We start from the raw sequence: 19,759 nt of genomic DNA, 5'->3' as shown, positions 1-19,759 counted from the left end.
CAGAAATAGTGCTTGTTTGTGACTTTCACTCTTCCCTCTTATAAAATGAAACCATTCCGAAAATGTCAAGTCACAGTGAGCATTTTGCCGTGCAGCCAGGTGGCGGACAATACGATCACATCATGGCCCACCTACTCTGCACATCTCTGCAATGTTGGACATGTCAATGCTTTGCCGAAAGATAGCATTCTTATATTGTATCTTTTTAATTGGGTTCCAGCTAATAATTCTGCCCACCAGTTTGGAGCGTTACAAAAGGTTTAATGGAAACCGTGGGCCCCAAGCTGTTTAGTAGTCCATTCTGAGAAGATAATGTGTTAAAATTGCATAGATTAGAGTGTTGGGGCCCCGCTAGCCTCAGCCTCATTATATCTCCGATCCGCCCATGTGGGGCAACAGGCCAGATAGTTACATGTAAAAATTAATTTGAATTTTCCTTGCAAGGCGTTGCATGGGTAAAAAGATAAAGTGCAATGACCATTTGTATTTATTTTCCATGCGTTTTATTTTCCATTTGACCCATCAGCACCCAGTGCACCCCCACAGCAAGTGACAGTGTTGACGGTAGGAAGCAATAATAGCACCTCCATCAGCGTGTCATGGGACCCTCCACCCTCTGACCAACAAAACGGCATCATCCAGGAATACAAGGTAGAGTCAGACCCGTGTCCTCACTATCCCGTTGCATATACTGTACTATGAAATCTGAAAATGGATTCTGTCAACCTGTTTGGCTTTGTCAGATCTGGTGTTTGGCTAACGAAACCCAGTTTCATGTCAATAAGTCTGTGGATGCAACCATCCGTTCAGTGGTCGTCGGGGGTCTGCAGGCCGGGGTGCAGTACCGCGTGGAGGTAGCTGCAAGCACCAGCGCGGGGGTGGGGGTCAATAGCGCACCCCAGCTCATCACCTTGGGTAATCCACTCGCGCACACACACACGTGCACAAAACTGAAGTCAGGATAAAATGACCTCATAATGGGAAGACCAAGGTGTCCATCACAGTTTTGGGGTCTGAGAAAATAATTTATCAATTTAGCACCCAGCAGAAAGAAGATTGCACTTTACACTGGAGGCATCGACTGAAAAATCAATAGTGGTTCATTACATGGGGCGTTTGGTAACACTGCCAAGTACTGTTAGCTATATCAATAATCCACTTCAATATATGGGCTGCAGTCACTAACAAAGTAGAGTGATTTTTTTTTTTTTTTTTTTTTTTTTTTTGCTGGAGCTTATCAGCCTATCACTTCTTATAAAATAGCAAAAGGATGGTCGGAGTATATAAGTCCAGAGTCAATATTGGAGCCCAGGACAGATGCTCCTCATCTATGACTTTTGACTGATAAATAATAACAGCCTTAACAGACAGGGAAAGGGAAACACAGGCCTGTGGGCTGCAGCTTAATGATGTGTGTGTGTGTGTGTGTGTGTGTGTATGTGTGTGTGTGTGTGTGTGTGTGTGTGTGTGTTAAGATTGGGGGTTCCTGCCGGAGACTGTGAATCTAATTTCACAGCACAGTAGCTGCAACAGAAAATCAAACTCTGTCAGAGCTGCTCTGTCAATCTCGTGTCTTTTAGGCTCAACTTGATAAGTGCACTGCTGAATTGATTAACCCTGCCTGTATATTGGATGCACTGATGCTGTTTATTTTACTTTGTAGTTATTTATTTTCATTTTGTTATGATAGATCTTTTGTTTTCCAAGGCTCTGAGTTTGTTTTTTTTTTCTTAGTTGTTTTGACACTTCGTAATCATGTGCTTACTCCATCGAGATCAGCTACAAAATCCAATAAAATCCAAAATAGAAATAAAATATATATTTTTTATTTTGTTGATTTCGCGTCATGGTAAGGTAAAAAGAATTGAAATGCCCCCAACTGCAACCACATGAATAATACATCTATCTTTCCAATGATTTAATACACAATTCACAAGGTCCACTTCCCATGTTACCATTTTATTTGTATGTTTTCATCAACTTGTACAGTTTTTAAATACGTTTGCTTTCCTTGTGCCGGTATTTGTGCATTGGGGGGTGCCCAGGTGCAGAACAGAGGGATGTAATGACGGGATCGGAGGGCAACAATAGCATCTCAGATGTGGTGAAACAGCCGGCCTTCATCGCGGGTTTGGGCGGAGCCTGTTGGATTGTTCTCATGGGCTTCAGTGCCTGGCTGTACTGGAGGAGAAAAAAGAGGAAGGGACTCAGCAACTATGCAGGTAAAAAAAAATCAATTTACATGGTTCTGCATCAATACAGAATCTCAAAGCTCATTTGGTCTCTCGCCCCAATGAGACTTGATGTCATCACAGATTTGACTCCATTTGAGCTGGCTAAAAGGTAGAACGCTATTAATATATTCAACACTGGTGTAAATAAGGCTGTATTTACTTTTAGCCACTGTGCATTGGTGTGCGTCAAATGTGCCACGCTCCATCGGCCGTGTGCTTCAGCGCTGTCATACATTCATGTGAGATAAGTAATTTAACATCACCTCCCATTATCAGACCTTCGGCAGTGTTGTTGGCACATTAACATGAAGCGCATCCAGATTTAAGGATGAAATATACATTTTTAGCAATTTTGGAGAGCTTTGGGCTGCATGTCCATTATCCTAATTTGTATTCCAGTGAGTTGTTTTTCTGGTTTAAGAGGGATTTACATGATTGATTGCTGCATCTCTGATCCCTTTTGTCGAACTAAATTAAAAACCTCATCGTAGAGCAACAAAAATGATGTTTTTCAGCAATGCTGTAGGCTATGTCCGTAATAGCCACTGATGCTAATCACTCCCTGTATGTTTTTAAACGAACAGGTAATTGCATTTTTCAGTTCGTTTTACACTTATGTATGATTTAAACATGTTTTCCCATTTTAATATGGATTCCTCTTATTTTGTCATTGCAGTTCAATCGTTCACGTTCACCCGAGCAGGTATGCTTTTCCAATTATTGGTAATTGTCTCAACAATTTAGCTTCTGACCTCTTTTTCAAAATGGCCGCCATACGGTACCATTTTGTTGATGCCAATGTCAAACTTACTTGTATTTTTCTCTCTTTTACTCTAAGTGACATTCCAAAGAGACAGAGGTCTAATCAGAAATGGAAGGTAAGAGTTGTTTTGACTTTCTAGAATGACTTTCAGTCTCAATCTACCATCTCAATGATGAGTAATCATTTTAATGCCTTCACTGAAGTCAGTTCCTGTGTTCGGAATTAGAATTTGATTAGACTTTCCAATCTTTCCTTCTCATGCCAGTGTATGATTTTCACTGATGTACTGTGTACTTTGTGATCATTAATCACTCTTTTCTTGTGAATGCGATTAATTAAAAAAGGCAGGCTGCCGTTCTTCTTCACTGCTAATGTAAGGGCGAAGGGAGAGGTCATGAGAGGAGGGGAGAGGTGATAAATGTGCTCTTTAAAAAATGTCAACCGACTTGACTTTGTACAGGTTCAGAAAAGTTTGAAAGAACAATGTTCTGAACTCAAACCTGTCTAATATTCACGATAGGGCCTGTAAAATGAAAATTGCTGGTCTGATTCCCCAGACGAGCGTCAACATTTATGTTTGGGGTAGCCATGAGCAAAGACTTCCCCTCAGGGTTCATTTTAAAAAAAAAAAGGAGGGCAGGGAAAGGAAAAGCTTGTCAACTTCTTCAGTCTGTCACCAACAGTGTTTGTTATTTGTATTAATTCTGTTGGATTTAATGCAAAAGAGCATTAACACAGCATGTGTTGGCTGTAAAAAATGCAGTCATGACAATGAAAGGGTCTTAATCTCAATCTTAATTAGAATCATGTTCTTGCTAAAAATCTGAAATGAGGTCTCCTAATGAGTGTTTCAATTCTCCCAAAAAGTAGGCAAATCATTTTAGCAAAAAAAAAAAAAAAAGGAAATAGATAAAAGAGAACAATTAATGCTGTGCCATCCAAACAATCAGATAATTCCTTAGCCATGGTAAATGTTGCAAATTATAGACGAACAGAAATACCACAAAGGATTAACAAACACACACACACACACACACACACCCGCACAAACATTACAGGAGCCCTGGCACGTGCTTCTTCAATGTATGTAAATGGACTTGTGTATTTTACAACGGAAATTATTGATATAATTGTTTAACACCTTTCACACACACACACACACACACGCACGCACAAACATTACAGGAGCCCTGGCATGTGCTTCTTCAATGTATGTAAATGGACTTGTGTATTTTACAACGGAAATTATTGATATAATTGTTTAACACCTTTTGAGTTATCACCAAGTCGGCTGTAAACAATTCCCATGGTGCTTGGCGAGTCAGGCCCAGTGGAAAATTCCCTGCGTGTGTTAGCGCATTAAGTAAACATGCGAACAGGACGCATGAAGCATACAAACGCTTTGCCATTTTTACTGCAGCTGATACCACATGCTGATACCTTTTCCTTTCCTGAATTGCTGCTCACTACTTTTCTTCTCTAAAAACGTTTGCATTACAACTGTATTTCAAAGCGACAATATCAACGCCACATTTCCTAAACCACTAAATGCTTCTTTTCTTTCTCTGTTGCCATGGAGACAACGCAGCCATGTAGTTGCGCTGCCAGAGGCGGTCCATGATTCTCAATTTAAAATGTAAATTTTTGTTGTGCTAAGGCTATAAAGCAGATTAAGTGTGTATTCAGGCCTGCCTGGTTTCTCCCGGGAGAGTTTTGGCTTGTGGAGTTTAAGGGAGGCAGAATTCTGATCTATAGACCTGCCATGTTGTGCCCCGCATGCTGTTTGCACTCTTGCTTGTGCTTCAGGCTTTTTCAAGGGATAAAATCTATTCACAATAGGTTTTCACATCACTTTATTTTTAACACAGCAGGAAAAATAATCATATTAAACGCATGCTGGTATTCATTTAATAATATTCCTCTAATGTGCTAATACCTTTTCTTTTCTGCATCTCTATAAATATCCATCCCTCAGCCGTCCAGGGCTGTTGAAAGCGGGTGACCCTGGCCTACCCTGGCTGGCGGATTCGTGGCCCTCCACGAGCCTTCCGGCCAACGGAGCATTGGGGAGTCCGAAAGGCAGCAGTAACTTTGGCCGAGGAGGTAAACATGGCTGGCTGATGGGAGTTACAGCGAGCATCGCCTGGTCCGACAGTTTTGATGTTCATCATTTGTTATTCACAGTGACAAGGCCTGACATTAAAACAAACACGCAGAGAAATTAAAAGTGCCTTTGAGGGCTATACTTTGCTAATGTGATTTGACAAGCCTGATATTTGGGATTCAATTTGTGCTATTACATCCTCTTTTTGCCCCCATTTTCTCTCGTGCTCGGCAACTGTGTGGTGAGCTGGAGAGTTTAATCGGGGTTTACATGTATGCTGCGTTTACATGTTCGTCAAGCTCAGGAGAGCTGGTCAGCTGCGGGGCTGAGCATCATCATCTGAACACTCCACCGGGCTTCCTCAGCATGATGCATGTTAATTACGGTTGCAGACCATCACTTCCATTCAGATCAAGTCTATTTATGAGCTGTTTTTTTTCAACAGATGAGGAGAACAAGAGCAGCAGGGAGCGTTAATGACCTTAAAGATTCGTTAAGATCATGTCATCTAATCTGTGGATGATCTCTGCAAACACCTTTCTTCTTTGTTGCAGATGTATTGCCATCTGCAGCGGTGGAGAAGACGGGCACCATGCTGTCAGATGGGGCCATCTATAGCAGTATTGACTTCATGGGGAAGGGCGGTTACAGCAGCCCGGCGCAAGATAGCCAGCCCACCCCCTACGCCACCACTCAGATACTCCAGTCTAACAGCTTCCACGAGTTGGCTGTAGACAGACCGGATCCCCGCTGGAAGGCTTCTCTGCAGGCCCAACAGGAAATGGCCAACCTGGGCTACTCGCTAACTGATAGACGCCCTGCCACTGGTACAAATTTGTGTTTCTGTGTGTGAGCGCTCGAGAGAATTGGACACAGAAATGCTCAGGGATAAAATATGGCGTGACGGTTCGTTTTTTTTTTTAGAGGTGGAATTCCTGCAAGGGAGTTGGCAAACTGAGCTACGGAGAATGCAAAATGGAAAAGAGCGAATTTATTTACATATTCACTGCAGATGAACCCTTAGGATAATGCTCTTAATTACTCTTCTGTCTTCATCAGACTTCTACCCTGGGAGCTTATCTAGCCCAGAAATGTCAGACAATCATGACGCAATTCTTTGGGTTAACTTGATGAGCAAATGCATCAGCGTCATGAGCTATGCATGTCTATATATATACATACTGTGTTCGCATATAAATGCATCAGCGTCATGAGCTATGCATGTCTATATGCATGTCTATATATATATACATACTGTGTTCGCATAGTCAGTAAGATTATGGAGCCATTTCTGTGTGTACTTTTGACTATTCACAATAAGCTTTGTGCTCAGTTAAATGTCACAACCAGTGATAAGGTAGAAGAAGCTTTATGGAAGAGGTTCGCCTCAGGTTTTGATGCCTATTTAAGAAATATCATAACATTTTCAAGTCATCCTATGCCATCAGCGTGCAAAAAGAGAGTTGATGAATAGAAAAATGGTGGTTGGAAAAAAATATAGACTACAAGGATCAGTATCTGTGCGTGTAGAAAGGGGCTAAGAGATTGTAATAGTCGTATGAGTGCATACAGGGATTTGTTAGCATGGCGCCCAAAAGACTTTCATCTCTTGTTTCCCCCACCCCTCAGGTGCAAAGGTAGGGAAGAAAAAGAAGATGAAGGGTGGAACAAAGACCCCTAAATCAAATGGGACATGTTGGGCCAATGTGCCCCTGCCTCCACCACCTATGCACCCTCTGCCTGGTACTGAGGTTGACCTTGACCATTACCCCCAGGAAAGCCACAGAGGAGGGTAAGATGCATTCACATCTCATCAGTTGACTCACACGCGAACATGAAATCACAAGCACACTTTGAAACTCACATTGAAAGAGAGGTCAGATTTCCTCCACCTGTGGACTGGTCATTCCAACATCAATTAATTTAATTAATACACACTCGTCAATTAGGCATTATAAGTTGCCAAAATATTAATCGTAATGTAAAAGTTTTACATGATCCAACTGCATTAATAAACAGTTTTAAGATGCTGTAAAGTACATCCAAAGATTAGTTTCTAAATACAGTGTACATTTTTGAAGATTTTCCTGAAAATCTGCAAAGACTGAATTGTAGAGCTGAGGCGCAAGCACATTTGCAACACTTCAGTTTTCTTGATTTTTGGAGTGGTGGCTAAGATAGCTAGTCGGTGAATACTGCAATTTAACGGGTCATTGAAATAGTTTTGGATTTTCTGCAAACATCAAATTTGTTGATTAAGTCGTAGTGAAGCAAAAAATGATTTACTCCAAATCTTGCTTTCATTTATTTTTCATTTAATTTATTAAGATCCATTCTCAGTTGAAGTGCAATTCTACACCACAAGAACCAAAATAATATACCGGTATTGAATTCCATATCTTGCTTATATTGGCCTTAAAAACATTATCTTTGGGAAGTGGATTTTTTTCTGAAGTAAATTGAGCATTGTACCTAATGTATAAAACCTGGGAGTGTGTTATAGTGTTGTCTAGTATTCATACTATTTAACCAACTGAGAAGATTGAACATAATTATAAAATAGTGACTGTTGTTCACCAGATACGACAACAACAGTTGGGCGCCGCCTCTCTCGCTCCCGTCCTACCGCCACCAGAGTTTGGACAATGACGCTGACGAAGAGAGGGGACCTACTCCACCCCTCAGAGGAAGAGCTTCCTCGCCGGCAACAGCAGCATCTTACAACCAGCCTTCATCATCATCTCTCAGCTCAGCCCACCATGAGGAAATGCAGTCTATTTTGCAGGCCCATTTGGATGAGCTGACCAGAGCTTACCAGTATGAAGTAGCCAAGCAAGCATGGTAAACAGCAACCGTGGCTTCAATTTCAATTTTTATATTTGGGACGAAGTGCACGGAACATATTCAATAGATATCCTTGATTTTGTCATTTGCTGCAATACGTTTTCCACATTGGTGGCATTTCTTAAGGCCATGTTTACTATTTTTTAGCATATAGCTGCCACAGGAGTGATCGGGGTGGGGGCATCGAAAAACTCGAATAAGCACCAAAACGTTTTTGGCCTGGCAATACTCCAGAGCAAAAGCAATATTTCGTGCGGCCCCGCGCCCCCACTTCCGTTGACCATCGTCTGCAAAGGGCATCAACCTATTAAAAGGGGCATCCTTCTATCTTTCTTGATAGAAATGGTGGAAATACATGGACTGCAATCTGTGGGTTAAGAGAAGCTCTCTATTCTGACATCAGTAAATAGAGTCGGTAATTAGGCATGCATTGCCTTGATGGCAGGATGTGTGCTGTCATGCAGTCAAAGAGATAACTACCATGTTGGTGACAGCCTTTGACCATCCAGATATCCTTTATCCACTCCATTCAGAACCCTATTGTTTGCATAACACACACCAGCACCAAGCATATAATCAGTTAAGCGACTGCAGACTTTTCGGCTGCGCACTGGATCTGCATCCCGCAGCTTGTTTTAGTTTTTTACCTAAACTGTGTGTTAGGTTACTCATAAGTGCCTTTTGATCATTAAAAAAAATCCTTTGTATGTGTGCACTGTATCAGGCAGATGAAGAGCAATTCAAACATGTCCAGCACTGCCATTCCTCCAATGGACTTTATGTCTTCAACGCTGGGCTCAGACTTGGGAGACACCCGCCTCTCTGAGGATGAGGAGGAAAGATATGCGATGGTGTCAAAGAATTTGTGTGGCTTTGATTACAGTCCTGGACACACGATGGATAACCTTGAGGTCTCAGGTATGTTTGACAAGGCTGACACCGAGAGGGCACACTAACAACTTAGACTGAATTGACACTGCAGGTCTAACAAGCTAATTTGGATTCAGCGCCAACATCACATTTCTTTTGTTTGGTTAGACGTTTCGGGGTGTATTCTGAATTATGTCAGGCTCACATTAACCGGGTTGATCCAATCCGTTAGTTTACTCGGCAGTCGCATTGACATCTTGTCACGTGGGGGATTTTGTTGGGTTTGGATGCGGGCGAAAGGCATGAGTGCGGGAGAATTGCAAAGAAAATAAAAGTAAATCTAATGCCTAGTCCACAAAAAAGATACAAGGTGAACGAAGAACAGCTTATGATGGGACATTTGAGGCCAAGGCTTTGAGGAGAGTACCAAGTAGAAAGTGGTTTGCCACCTCGATGCTTCTATCGACTTGCTGAAAAACACATGACAAAAGGCAAATCAAGCCTCGCATGGCATGGGAAAACCAAAATAAATCATTTCGCGTTTTATTGTTTTTCAAACAGGAGTGATGAAATGGTGAGTGATGAATGAAGCTGCGAGCAATAAACGATTTAGTAAAGCAATGGGCTGTAAAGCTTCATTGTTTCATGATGCTTCCTCTGGCCATCAGTCCTCATCCCCGCAGGCAAAAGCAACACGCAAGATTTGATCATGGCCATAAACAGAAAGCAAAGAAACAGGGAACAAAATACAGACAAACGAGACAATGAATCACATCTAGACAAGAGGTGAAATTCGAGAGGGCTGGTTGACTGACACAAGGAGCAAGGCTGACAAATTCCACGTCGAGCATCCAGGAAAGGCGCGTACCGTATTTTTCGGATTATACATCACTCCGGATTATAAATCGCACCAGCCAAAAAATGCGTAATTAAGAAGAAAAAAACATTATATAAGTCGCACTGGAGTATAAGTCGCATTTTTGGGGGAAATTTATTTGATAAAAGCCAACACCAAAACCATACATGTCATCTTGAAAGGCAATTTAAAATAAAAATAAAATTAGACAGGCTGAATAAGTGCACGATATGCTAACGTTACATGACGCTTAAACAACGAACTGTGAATGTGCCTGGTATGTTCACGTAACATATTAAGAGTTATTTAGACAACTATAGCACAAAGAACATGCTAACAAATTTATCAAACCATCAGCGTCACTCCAAAACACGAAATCCAATGAAATCTTCATGCTCGGTGTCACTTTTAAACAACTTCGCCAACTCCGGAGGTAGAAGATGCAAAAAAACTGCGACTTATACTCCGGAAAATAAGGTACACCAGATGCAGGCGAACAAACCAAAACGAATTCGCGAATTAGAAAAGTGAGGTGAGAAACCGAAGTGTTTCGCCAACTCCAGAGGTAGAAGATGCAAAAAACTGCGATTTATACTCCGGAAAATACGGTACACCAGATGCAGGCGAACAAACCAAAACTAATTTGCAAATTAGAAAAGTGAGGTGATAAACCGAAGTGCGGATCATGACACGGAAAGTCGATTTTGCTATCACTTTCAGTACATCAGAAACTTGGTGACCAAAAAAAAAAAAAAGAAGGTAAATGTGTCACTTGTGTCACAAAGTACCGTAAATTCAACCAAACTTACCAACAAATAATATTATGCAAAAAAAGTAGTTAAATAGTAATGAAGTGGACATATTGCTGCAAGAATATGAAATGTAATATGCAATGCAGCCAGATACAGAAAAAATGGCATATCGCATCACAAACGTGACGGCCTCAAATAAAACCGACATTCATCTTCGAATGGATTCACATTCAAGTGAAGTTCCTTTCTGTCACCGTAAACGTTTGTGAAAGTTAAATTCTGGCAGGTTGTTAGAATTCCTCTGAAGTTATTTGAGTAAAGACTTCAGAAGCCATATCACTATATAAGCGCTCTGCTGAAAAGTTTCATGTTTTAAGGTTCAGAAAGGATGCATTTATAAATAGGATTCCTTTCTTTTGAGAGAAACATGACAGCGTCTCCCACAGGGATTAAAATACAACATTTCCAACTGCATTGTTTGATAGGGTAATAGGAGGACTCATACAGTTTCTTGAATATGTGTTTTTTTATTATTGTTTAATATGCTATTGTGGGGCAAAATGCAGATCAGTGGGACTAAAAATAATCACGAATATTACCAATGCAAACATTAATTATTGTTTGTTCGCCTGTCAGTATTGCTAAGTCACCAAAACGAACAAAGCCAGAATGTTGGCAGGATGTCCGTCGACGATATCATCATGCACGGGGATTTCCATATACTGTACATATTTTTGAAAAATGTAAGCCGGTATGGGTTTGTTTATTTGCAATTTGAGCAACATTGGCCATTCTCAATGAAAATGACCGTAATAGATCTTTGAATTTTGGTTAAGCGTGTTTTGTTCCCCCGCTCCTTGTTTTATTTAATGACAACTAGCTGACATGTTTTGCATATATAGTGAAATGATATGCTTGCCATACCAGCTGGGGACACTCTGACAGGCATACACTTTCACAATAACACACGCCTACGCGACCCTGTTATCACCACCGCCCTTTGTTGAAACCCCCATTCCTTGTTGAAAAACGAGTAACGACGGGTCTTTCCGTCCTCTCCTCCTCTTTTCGTGTCTTATTTTTCATCTTTCCTGGATGGGTCGTGCCCGGTTAAGTCACATGCGTTGCTCGGTATTTTTCTGCACGCGAGGTGACAATAAAGATTCATTCATTCATTCATATGTCGAAACCAGTGGTTCTTCACCTTGTTAGAGGTACCGAAGAGGTATTATCCTCCATGGCAGAGGTTCTGTCGAACCCCTGAGACTGATTCACCGACCCCCTAGGGTTCGATTGAATCCAGTTTAAGAACCACTGGTCTAAACAATTTGAAATTTGCTCATTCATAAAAAGTAAAAACACATGTTAATTTTCCCTTGCAGGTAAAGGTGCACAGTTGTGTCGTTCAGACAGTTCTGGTACTACAGATCGTGGTGCGCAGAACACACATAGCCTCGGTCACAAGAGGGCGCCGCTAACTGGCCTCAAATCGCAGACAAACAAGGTTGGAACACTGCCCAGACGAAAGGACACCAATCAAGAAGGTAAGATAAGTCGTTCTCGGCTTCAGCCAGTATTGTATCCGAGATGCATTGGACTGGAATAGTCTCACGTTCCAACAAATATATTCAGGCGCTCTAATTGCGCCTAAGAAATGATGTGATCTTCTCTGCCCATGCATTTCCATGAAATTTAATTCTTTTGATTGGTGTTGTTTCCCAAAATGTGTTCATCTCCCATCCACTCAGCAACCCTTGCACCTCAAGTAAGGGGCTTTCATAGCAACGGTTCTCGTATGAACAGCTCATGGGCCAGTGCAGCCTCAGACCCTTCAGAGGAGTGCATGGTGACCGTCTCCACGCTAGAGCGGCAACATATGGGTTCCTGGGGTGACACCTCCACATCCAACAGGGCCACGCTCAGTCGGGCTTCCCACAAGAGACCTGCCGCAGAGACATCCCACAATGGGCATCTTCTCACAAACAGCAAAGAGAAAAGGGATCACTGTAAGTGTCAACAATTTTTGGAAGACTATTTTTTTTTTTTTTTTTTGGTGTTAAGAAAAAATGGCTTTTTCACACCCAAGCCACTACGAGAGGATATGATACAATGCTGTTTAATCAGTGTGTGTGTGTGTGTGTGTGTGTGTGTTTAAGAAAAAAGGCTTTTTCACACCCAAGCCACTACTAGAGCATATGATACAATGCTGTTTAATCGGCTCCTTTACATTGTGCTGTATTATCTATCTATCTATCTATTTATTTATTTCAGCACTCCCATCATAGCCCTGGAAATGACAGACCAGAAATAATAAATGTTATCTATCTATCTATCTATCTATCTATCTATCTATCTATCTATTTAGTTATTTCAGCACTCCCATCGTAGCCCTGGAAATTACAGACGAGAAATAATAAATGTTACCGTTTTACCGTATGGTGAAGATTCATTTGCAAAAAAACAAAACAATCTTCATGCTATTTTATATTATGGTGCTGTTTTCTTGCCTTTTCAGAGTCCGTTGGATACACGCCCCTGGACGCCTTGTTTCAAAGTGCTCTGAGATCGTCTCTCTCTGAGGGAATCGGAATGATGATCGGACACTGGAGAGGAGACAGAATGAAGTCAAAGGAACATGCAAATGAAAATGCCGAGCTGTAAATGTCATGTACAGGACACAGACACCAGTCTCACAGTGTTCCCTTCATACCCCCCTATTAAGTCAACTGTATTGCCACTGCTCTTAGAGATCACTCGGTGTACAACAATCCACACAGAGCAAGTGAAGAAGCAAAATCACAACAAAATGCCGAGATCAATTGAACAAAGGACTTGCATAATGTGTAAATATATTTTGTATCTGTACACTTGTCTTTTGCTTTGCTATGCAAGCTACTGTAAGATTTTTTTTTTTGAAATTATTATTTATGACAGTGACTCATTTTTCATTGGCGCTCAAACCATTTGCTTATCTTGCTGAAGCTAATGTATTGTTATACTTTGCACAGAGCGTTTTGGTGAAAACAAGCACAAACCCCATTCTCAGCAAAGCCGAAGAGAAGAATCATAATGTTGGGAATATTTACTGGGCTGTGCTGCAGTTGTTTCCCCAAACATCCCAAACTGTTTGTTGAGAATTAAGAAGGGAGCAACACAGGTGATAATGTGGTTGTAGTAAGCCAAGAAAACTGTGTTATGTACTATTTGCTGTGATTTTTATTCTGCATTATACTAACAAAGACTCCTTGCAAACAGTTCCACTTCTATGGTTTAAAAAAAAAAAAAGTGACACGTTGCCCGTGATCTCCAAAGCAAGGCAAATGGGTACCGTATGTGTCACTTCACTCCTATTCCTCTAAAGTATGTTAATATCATATACAGTATATATATTTATTACTTTTTGTAATTCATTTTCAATTGCATACAATGATATACGAACAGTGCAATATTCAAAATTCATGGCCGCCATACAGTAAATAGTAAAGATCTGTTTTAAATACAATGAGCCCTTCGAAAGCAAAGGCAATCTGTTCGGTTCTGCTGGCTGACATCGATGTCGGCAACCAGATGTTTCCCATTGAAATTAGTGTTTGGATGACTTTGTTCTAGAGACAAATCCGTGCTCATCATTAACGTTTTATGAATGGCACAAAAAGTAACGTTTGCTCTGTTTGCAATGCCTTAATTGGGTAAAATAATCTAATAATTTTTTAATCAACAGTCACAAGTGTAAATTAAGTCTTGACGATAATATAGCCTTTTTTTTGTACATTTATCCCAATTCCGATATTTGGCAGAAAAAAAAATCCGATCACCACCTATTTGGCCAATTTTAAAAAAAAAAAAAATATATATATATATATATATATATATATATATATAATATGAATAAAATAATTTATTTTTGGGCCCCGTAATGCTGACAAAAATAAAAATATGAAAAACAGGCAGAACATTTAAATGTTTTTACTTGACTTTGTTAGTTTAACTTCACAACAGAGAGAAAGATTGGCAAAAAATTTACAGATTTTTGGGGGAAGCGGTGGGAGGTGTTTGAATGTCTTTGTCTTATGTTGTAGGTGTTCATGTATGTTTAAAAAAAAAAAAAAAAAAAAAACACAATCGCACGTATCTGCCCCCCCCAAAAAAAAACAAGAAAAATTTAGCGAATTTTAAAATATCAGCTGATTAAATTGTCCGAATGCTTAATCGCTCGGGTTCTAGTGTAAATTGACCAAACACTGATGTGTATACAGTACACCCCAATTCCGGAGAAGTTGAGACTGTAAAACATGAATAAAATCAGAATACAATGATTTGCAAGTCCCGTTCAGTCTCTATTCAACTGAAAACATGACAAAGACAAGCTATTAAATGTTCAAACGGCGAAACGTTTATTGTTGTTTTGCAAAATACAGTATCCACTCTCTTTGAATTTGATGCCTGCGACACATTCCAAAAAAGCCGGCATAGGGGCATGTTGACCACAGTTTTACATCATCTTTCCTTTTCAAATCACTCACTGACTCTTTTGGAACTGAGAACACTAATTGTTGAAGCTTTGTAGGTGGAATGCTTTTCAATTCTTGCCTGATGTACAATTTAAGTTGCTGAACAGTCCGCGGTCTCTGTTGTCGTATTTTGCGCTTCATAATGTGCCACATTTTCAATGGGATACCGGTCTGCACTGCTTGGGAAAGTTGAAGTTCCACTGTCGGATTTTGTAGGAATTTTTACAAAAGGAATGCCGGAGAATTTTCCAATTTGAAAGTAAAGTAAAATTTTTGTACGATTTTGTCTAAATTTCCAAAACAAACATCTAGTACTTTGATGTCACGAGTCATATGAAGATTCATTTGTGGTTACATGGATTGCTAGCATCACCGCAAAAATAGTTGATCAACACAGGATTCATACCATCATCTTAAAATGCTGATTGTTAAAAAAAAATAAAATATATTTTAGAATACTGTCCGTGTTTTGTAATGTGCTGTGTTAAAATAAAATAAATAAATTAATTAAGGCGTTTTTCGACGGTATATATATATATATATATATCTATATATAATTTTTTTGTTTTTTTGCCCAAGATACAACAATACGTTTTTGGATCGGTAATTCTGGAAATGGCTTCCCAACCAAGGAATCTTCACCTGCCAGACTGGTTTGCCCTCAGGAATACACATTCACCCACAGCAGGGCCAATTTTCAATCCTATGATGCAAAATAAAATGTGTACGTGAAAATGAGCAATGTTTCCTTCCCTTCATGCCACCTGGCCTTCGAAACTGTTGGAAATGTAAGTGGCTGAACTGCACATTAAGTCAATTTGAAGCAACGGACTGGTCTTTTATTCAAAGTAAATCCGAAATGTCTGCTTGAAAGCCAGTTGATGTGTTTCTAATTATTGTGTCGGTGTGGCCCGACTTTATTGATCTACTCTTATTTCATTCCTTAAAAGCAGCTTATGAAAAATTCATTCTCGAGGCTGACAAATGCAAGCGCTCCAGCGGAATTTAAAATGCATCATCACACGGTCACTTTGTAAAAGGCATCACAATGAATGTGATTTTTCCACAGCCTCGCCCATTACAAGCGCTGACTGCCACACTGTATAAATATATAAAGATATCCTAAAACACGATTTAGCCTCGGCTGTCTCATGAACTTTGTTTGGCACGTATGCTATGACATGGTTGAAAAAAAATCACATTGTTTCTCTTTAAACGGGAGCCAGGAGAGATTCGCTTTGGTTTGCTTGAGGCAATCTGTGAAAGCCTGTCAATAACAATGTCTGATCGACCAAGATCAGCATTGTCTGCAGATGTTGTGCAAGAACTGGGAATTACTGGTTAGACCTCACCGATGCTTTAAATCCAGTCTGGGTGCATTTTTGAGAAGTGAGGTGAAGACACAGAGAAACTATTTTTTTGGCCATTCCCTGCCACAACTTGACTGACCATTTCCCTTATCCGGGGATACCTCAGGCCACTGGTTTAAGTCTCCTGACATTCTTCCTACTTCAGTAGCTGTAGTTCATGTGAAGTCAGTGGAAGGGAAGACGCTGCTGAAGACCACAAACTCAAATGATCAATCTTTGGATTTCAATATAATTACAATAGAAAAGTGTGTTCTTTCAGACTTCCAGGCCACGCACAAGAAATCAGAAGTCAGTGAAAATACATGGCCAGTATGTCCTTGTTGACATTTTGTTCATCTTGCACAACACTGTGCGGATATGCTGGATAATTGTTATTTCATATTCCTTTAAAAAAAAAAGACTACTTAAAAAAAAACAATCACATTATACATTACAGGAAAATGAAAATACCTACTTGGAAATCCATGTTTAATGATTGCAATGAGCAATTACCGAGCCCAGATGGCTGAGAGAAAGAAATTAAACAAGACTGACCACAATCAGTCACTTTCCACCTGCAGTTAAAATGATGTTGATGTAATTGACGTTATGAAGCTACTTACCGACCACTTTCCTAGATGAGATTCATTAATGAAAGCCAAACATTCGGCCTTATCAAAATTGATATAAATAATGTTCATATTTAAATCAAGCTATCAGATGTATTCATGGCATATGTTTATTATTGGGGATAGGAGCATTCAGTGTTATAGATTGCATGGCATCATTATATGACGAGACATTTAGCTCCGTTAAATGCATGACATCAAAATATTTCACATTTTTTCTACACCTGCAGTATCACGTATCTTCTGGTTTATTCAAAATCTCGTTATGTCACTCACTATGAAATTTCCTCTCAGTTGTGATTTGTCTGACCTTGTCATGATCAGCGATGCTGGACTGCATTTTTCTAAAAATACACTTTATTTTAATTCATGATATTGTCTCATTTTCCTGTATCCCTTGTGAATGTCTCATCTGCTCGTTTTGGTTTTTTTGTTGCCACCTGTTCTCGTCAGCCCAGCACAACCTCCTCCTGTCATCTAATCAGCCCCCTCCAATCACTCGTGTCTTGACCAGGTGTGCCTCATTGTCTCGTCAATTTTGTTTGTATTTAGTTCCCTCGGTTCGTTCAATCTTGTCTTGATTCATTGTGGTTTCTGTGGTCATGTATTGAAGCTGTTTCTTGTCATGTTGAATGTTTTGTTTCAGGTTACTCCTGTTTCTTGAAAGGGGTCCACCTTTTGTTTCCACATTCTCCACACAAACCTGCATTCAACATAAAAATGCATCCCACAAAGAAAGATCATGATGCTCTTATCGTATTTTGTTTCACACCCTTGTCACTTGTTTTGATACCGGTCTGTGTTGCTGTTTTTTTAAACATCACTCTTTAAGTCTTTGTTGAAAAAAACAAAACAAAAAAAGGTTCATGACAAATGGCGACCACAAGCAGAAATAAGGAATACATCTCATGACGTATCATTTTATCTTTTGATCCCGATATGCAGTTGCATGTTGCAAACTTTACAGTATCATTTCACAGTACATTATATTTGTCTTGAAAAAAATAAGCAGATTTGAGACTCATGACATTTGGATATTACTTCCTACCACTCCTGCTACTTCAGATGGTGTGACGCAAACAACATGAGACTGCAGACCTGCTCCTGAGGGGAAGCGAAAGGCCATGGTCTCCTGGCTTCTAGCTCCCTCAGTGACCAATTTATTTTCATCTTCTTCGCTCTGATAGGTCTGCTGCCTTTCTGTTGCATCTTGAAAATGTGCACTCAGTGTCTTCTTTGTCAAGTTGTAGGGAAATGATATAAAAACTGAAGCAGGATCATGCACCACAATATGAGTACCAAAACTCGGATGGCATTCAGAAGACTGCAAATGATGCCAATGTGAGTCAATTACAGACGCTGATCTAATTCTTGTTTCTTCTTATGGTCATTGAGAGCTGTGTAATATTTTTTAAAACCTTTTCAGAAAACAGGCTAATTATGCTGTGGGCACGATTTACAATCCGAATTGAACAGCCAGCCAACAGTGATGCATTCCATTGCATCATGTACGTGTTGTTTAGCCTACTTAGAGCACTTTGTTTCTGCACCACTTCCCAAACACTTTGCTTTTAAAAGTTTTGACATCCCAAAATGAAATGTGAGACAACAACATCCTGCTGGCATAGTGTGACAGCAGAGAACTGTTTTTACATTTGTTCCCTGTGGGGCAGGGGATTCGGGGGAAGCACCTCCTCAGTTTAACGTGAGCGGAAGCGAGCATGATTTTTGCATTGCGGCTTGTTCGGAGGTCAATTTTGCTGTTGTGCATCTGAAACAACAATGCCATGTTCTATTTTTGAATACGAAAACATTGTGGCTTTATTTATATTAGATCAGGAAAGGAACTTTGGATGAGGAGGGAAAAAAAAAGCATGTACTGCACTCTTAAAGGAATGCTTGAATGCGGTATTCAATTGAACGCTTTTTACAATATGAAGGCACTGTTTTGGTGAAATGATAGCGTACAATAGTGTCAGGTAAAGAGTGGTCTTGGCTTCAAATTATGCACCCCCTTGCTTCACAGCGAGTGACAGACAGCCATATATCTTCTTAAACAAATTAAAATTTACAACTGCTGCTGCAAGCTCCGTCTCACCCAGCACATTGATTATCTCCGACACAATTTAATTCCTCACCAACTGTCTGCTTGAACAGAAACTAATCTTTCTCAAATAAACCTTCCATCAAATTGAAGTCCTACATCCCCACTCCATCACTCACCCTCGCAGAGACTCATAACTCACGAGATTCACACGAGTGTGGCCGCATTGTCTTTTGTTCTCTACATTTTTCATCACTTTAAAACTACAGTGTTGCCTTAAGATACGAGGGACGTGACTGACAAGTTTTCGGCCGGCTTTCTGCTTTGGCTGAGCGCAGACTTGTGATATCAGAGGTATATGGTCGTAAATTCAACTCAAGTCACATCGCAATAACGTAGTACAATTAATTAAATTGACGCTGTAAAGCTTGATGCGCAACCTGTTGAATTTACATTGGATTTAATTATTATGCTGTTTTTTAAAAGTACAGTATTAAAAAGTGCTATTTTTCCTTATTAAAAAACAAGAAAATGTTGGGTTTTTTTGGGGGGTGGAACGGATTAATGGTATTTCCATTCATTTCAATGGGCAAAAGTGATTTTTACATGTGAATAGTTTGAGTTAGGGGCATGTTCTTGTATCTCAAGGAACCACTGTACTTCCAGGATTTACAACATTAACATCTAATTGAATAAACGCTGTGAGGAACAGCACTGCTAATTGCATAGTGTTAAATAGGCCATCGACATCTAGCACCACAAAACTGCAGTTGATCACCCAAACAAATGGAACGAAAAAAAAA

At 40.0% G+C, this 19,759-nt stretch overlaps 1 protein-coding gene across 1 annotated transcript in view; it reads left to right on the top strand.

The window, feature by feature from the left end:
• LOC109508966 (roundabout homolog 2-like) overlaps positions 1 to 13,700 on the top strand; it is a 63,304-nt gene extending 49,604 nt beyond the window's left edge. The window contains exons 16-28 of the mRNA XM_019858907.1: positions 527 to 651; positions 744 to 915; positions 2,046 to 2,222; positions 2,911 to 2,937; positions 3,073 to 3,112; positions 4,973 to 5,100; positions 5,656 to 5,928; positions 6,731 to 6,893; positions 7,682 to 7,942; positions 8,670 to 8,863; positions 11,806 to 11,967; positions 12,172 to 12,429; positions 12,939 to 13,700. Of these exons, the coding sequence (XP_019714466.1) occupies positions 527 to 651; positions 744 to 915; positions 2,046 to 2,222; positions 2,911 to 2,937; positions 3,073 to 3,112; positions 4,973 to 5,100; positions 5,656 to 5,928; positions 6,731 to 6,893; positions 7,682 to 7,942; positions 8,670 to 8,863; positions 11,806 to 11,967; positions 12,172 to 12,429; positions 12,939 to 12,940 (1,982 nt within the window). The 3' untranslated portion in view covers positions 12,941 to 13,700. The remainder of the gene's footprint in view (positions 1 to 526; positions 652 to 743; positions 916 to 2,045; positions 2,223 to 2,910; positions 2,938 to 3,072; positions 3,113 to 4,972; positions 5,101 to 5,655; positions 5,929 to 6,730; positions 6,894 to 7,681; positions 7,943 to 8,669; positions 8,864 to 11,805; positions 11,968 to 12,171; positions 12,430 to 12,938) is intronic.
• The last annotated feature ends 6,059 nt before the right edge of the window (positions 13,701 to 19,759 follow it).

This window comes from Hippocampus comes, unplaced genomic scaffold, assembly GCF_001891065.2.
Source record: "Hippocampus comes isolate QL1 unplaced genomic scaffold, H_comes_QL1_v1.1 scaffold230, whole genome shotgun sequence".
Classification (NCBI taxonomy): domain Eukaryota; kingdom Metazoa; phylum Chordata; class Actinopteri; order Syngnathiformes; family Syngnathidae; genus Hippocampus; species Hippocampus comes.
This window is presented reverse-complemented; position numbering and strand designations above follow the sequence as displayed.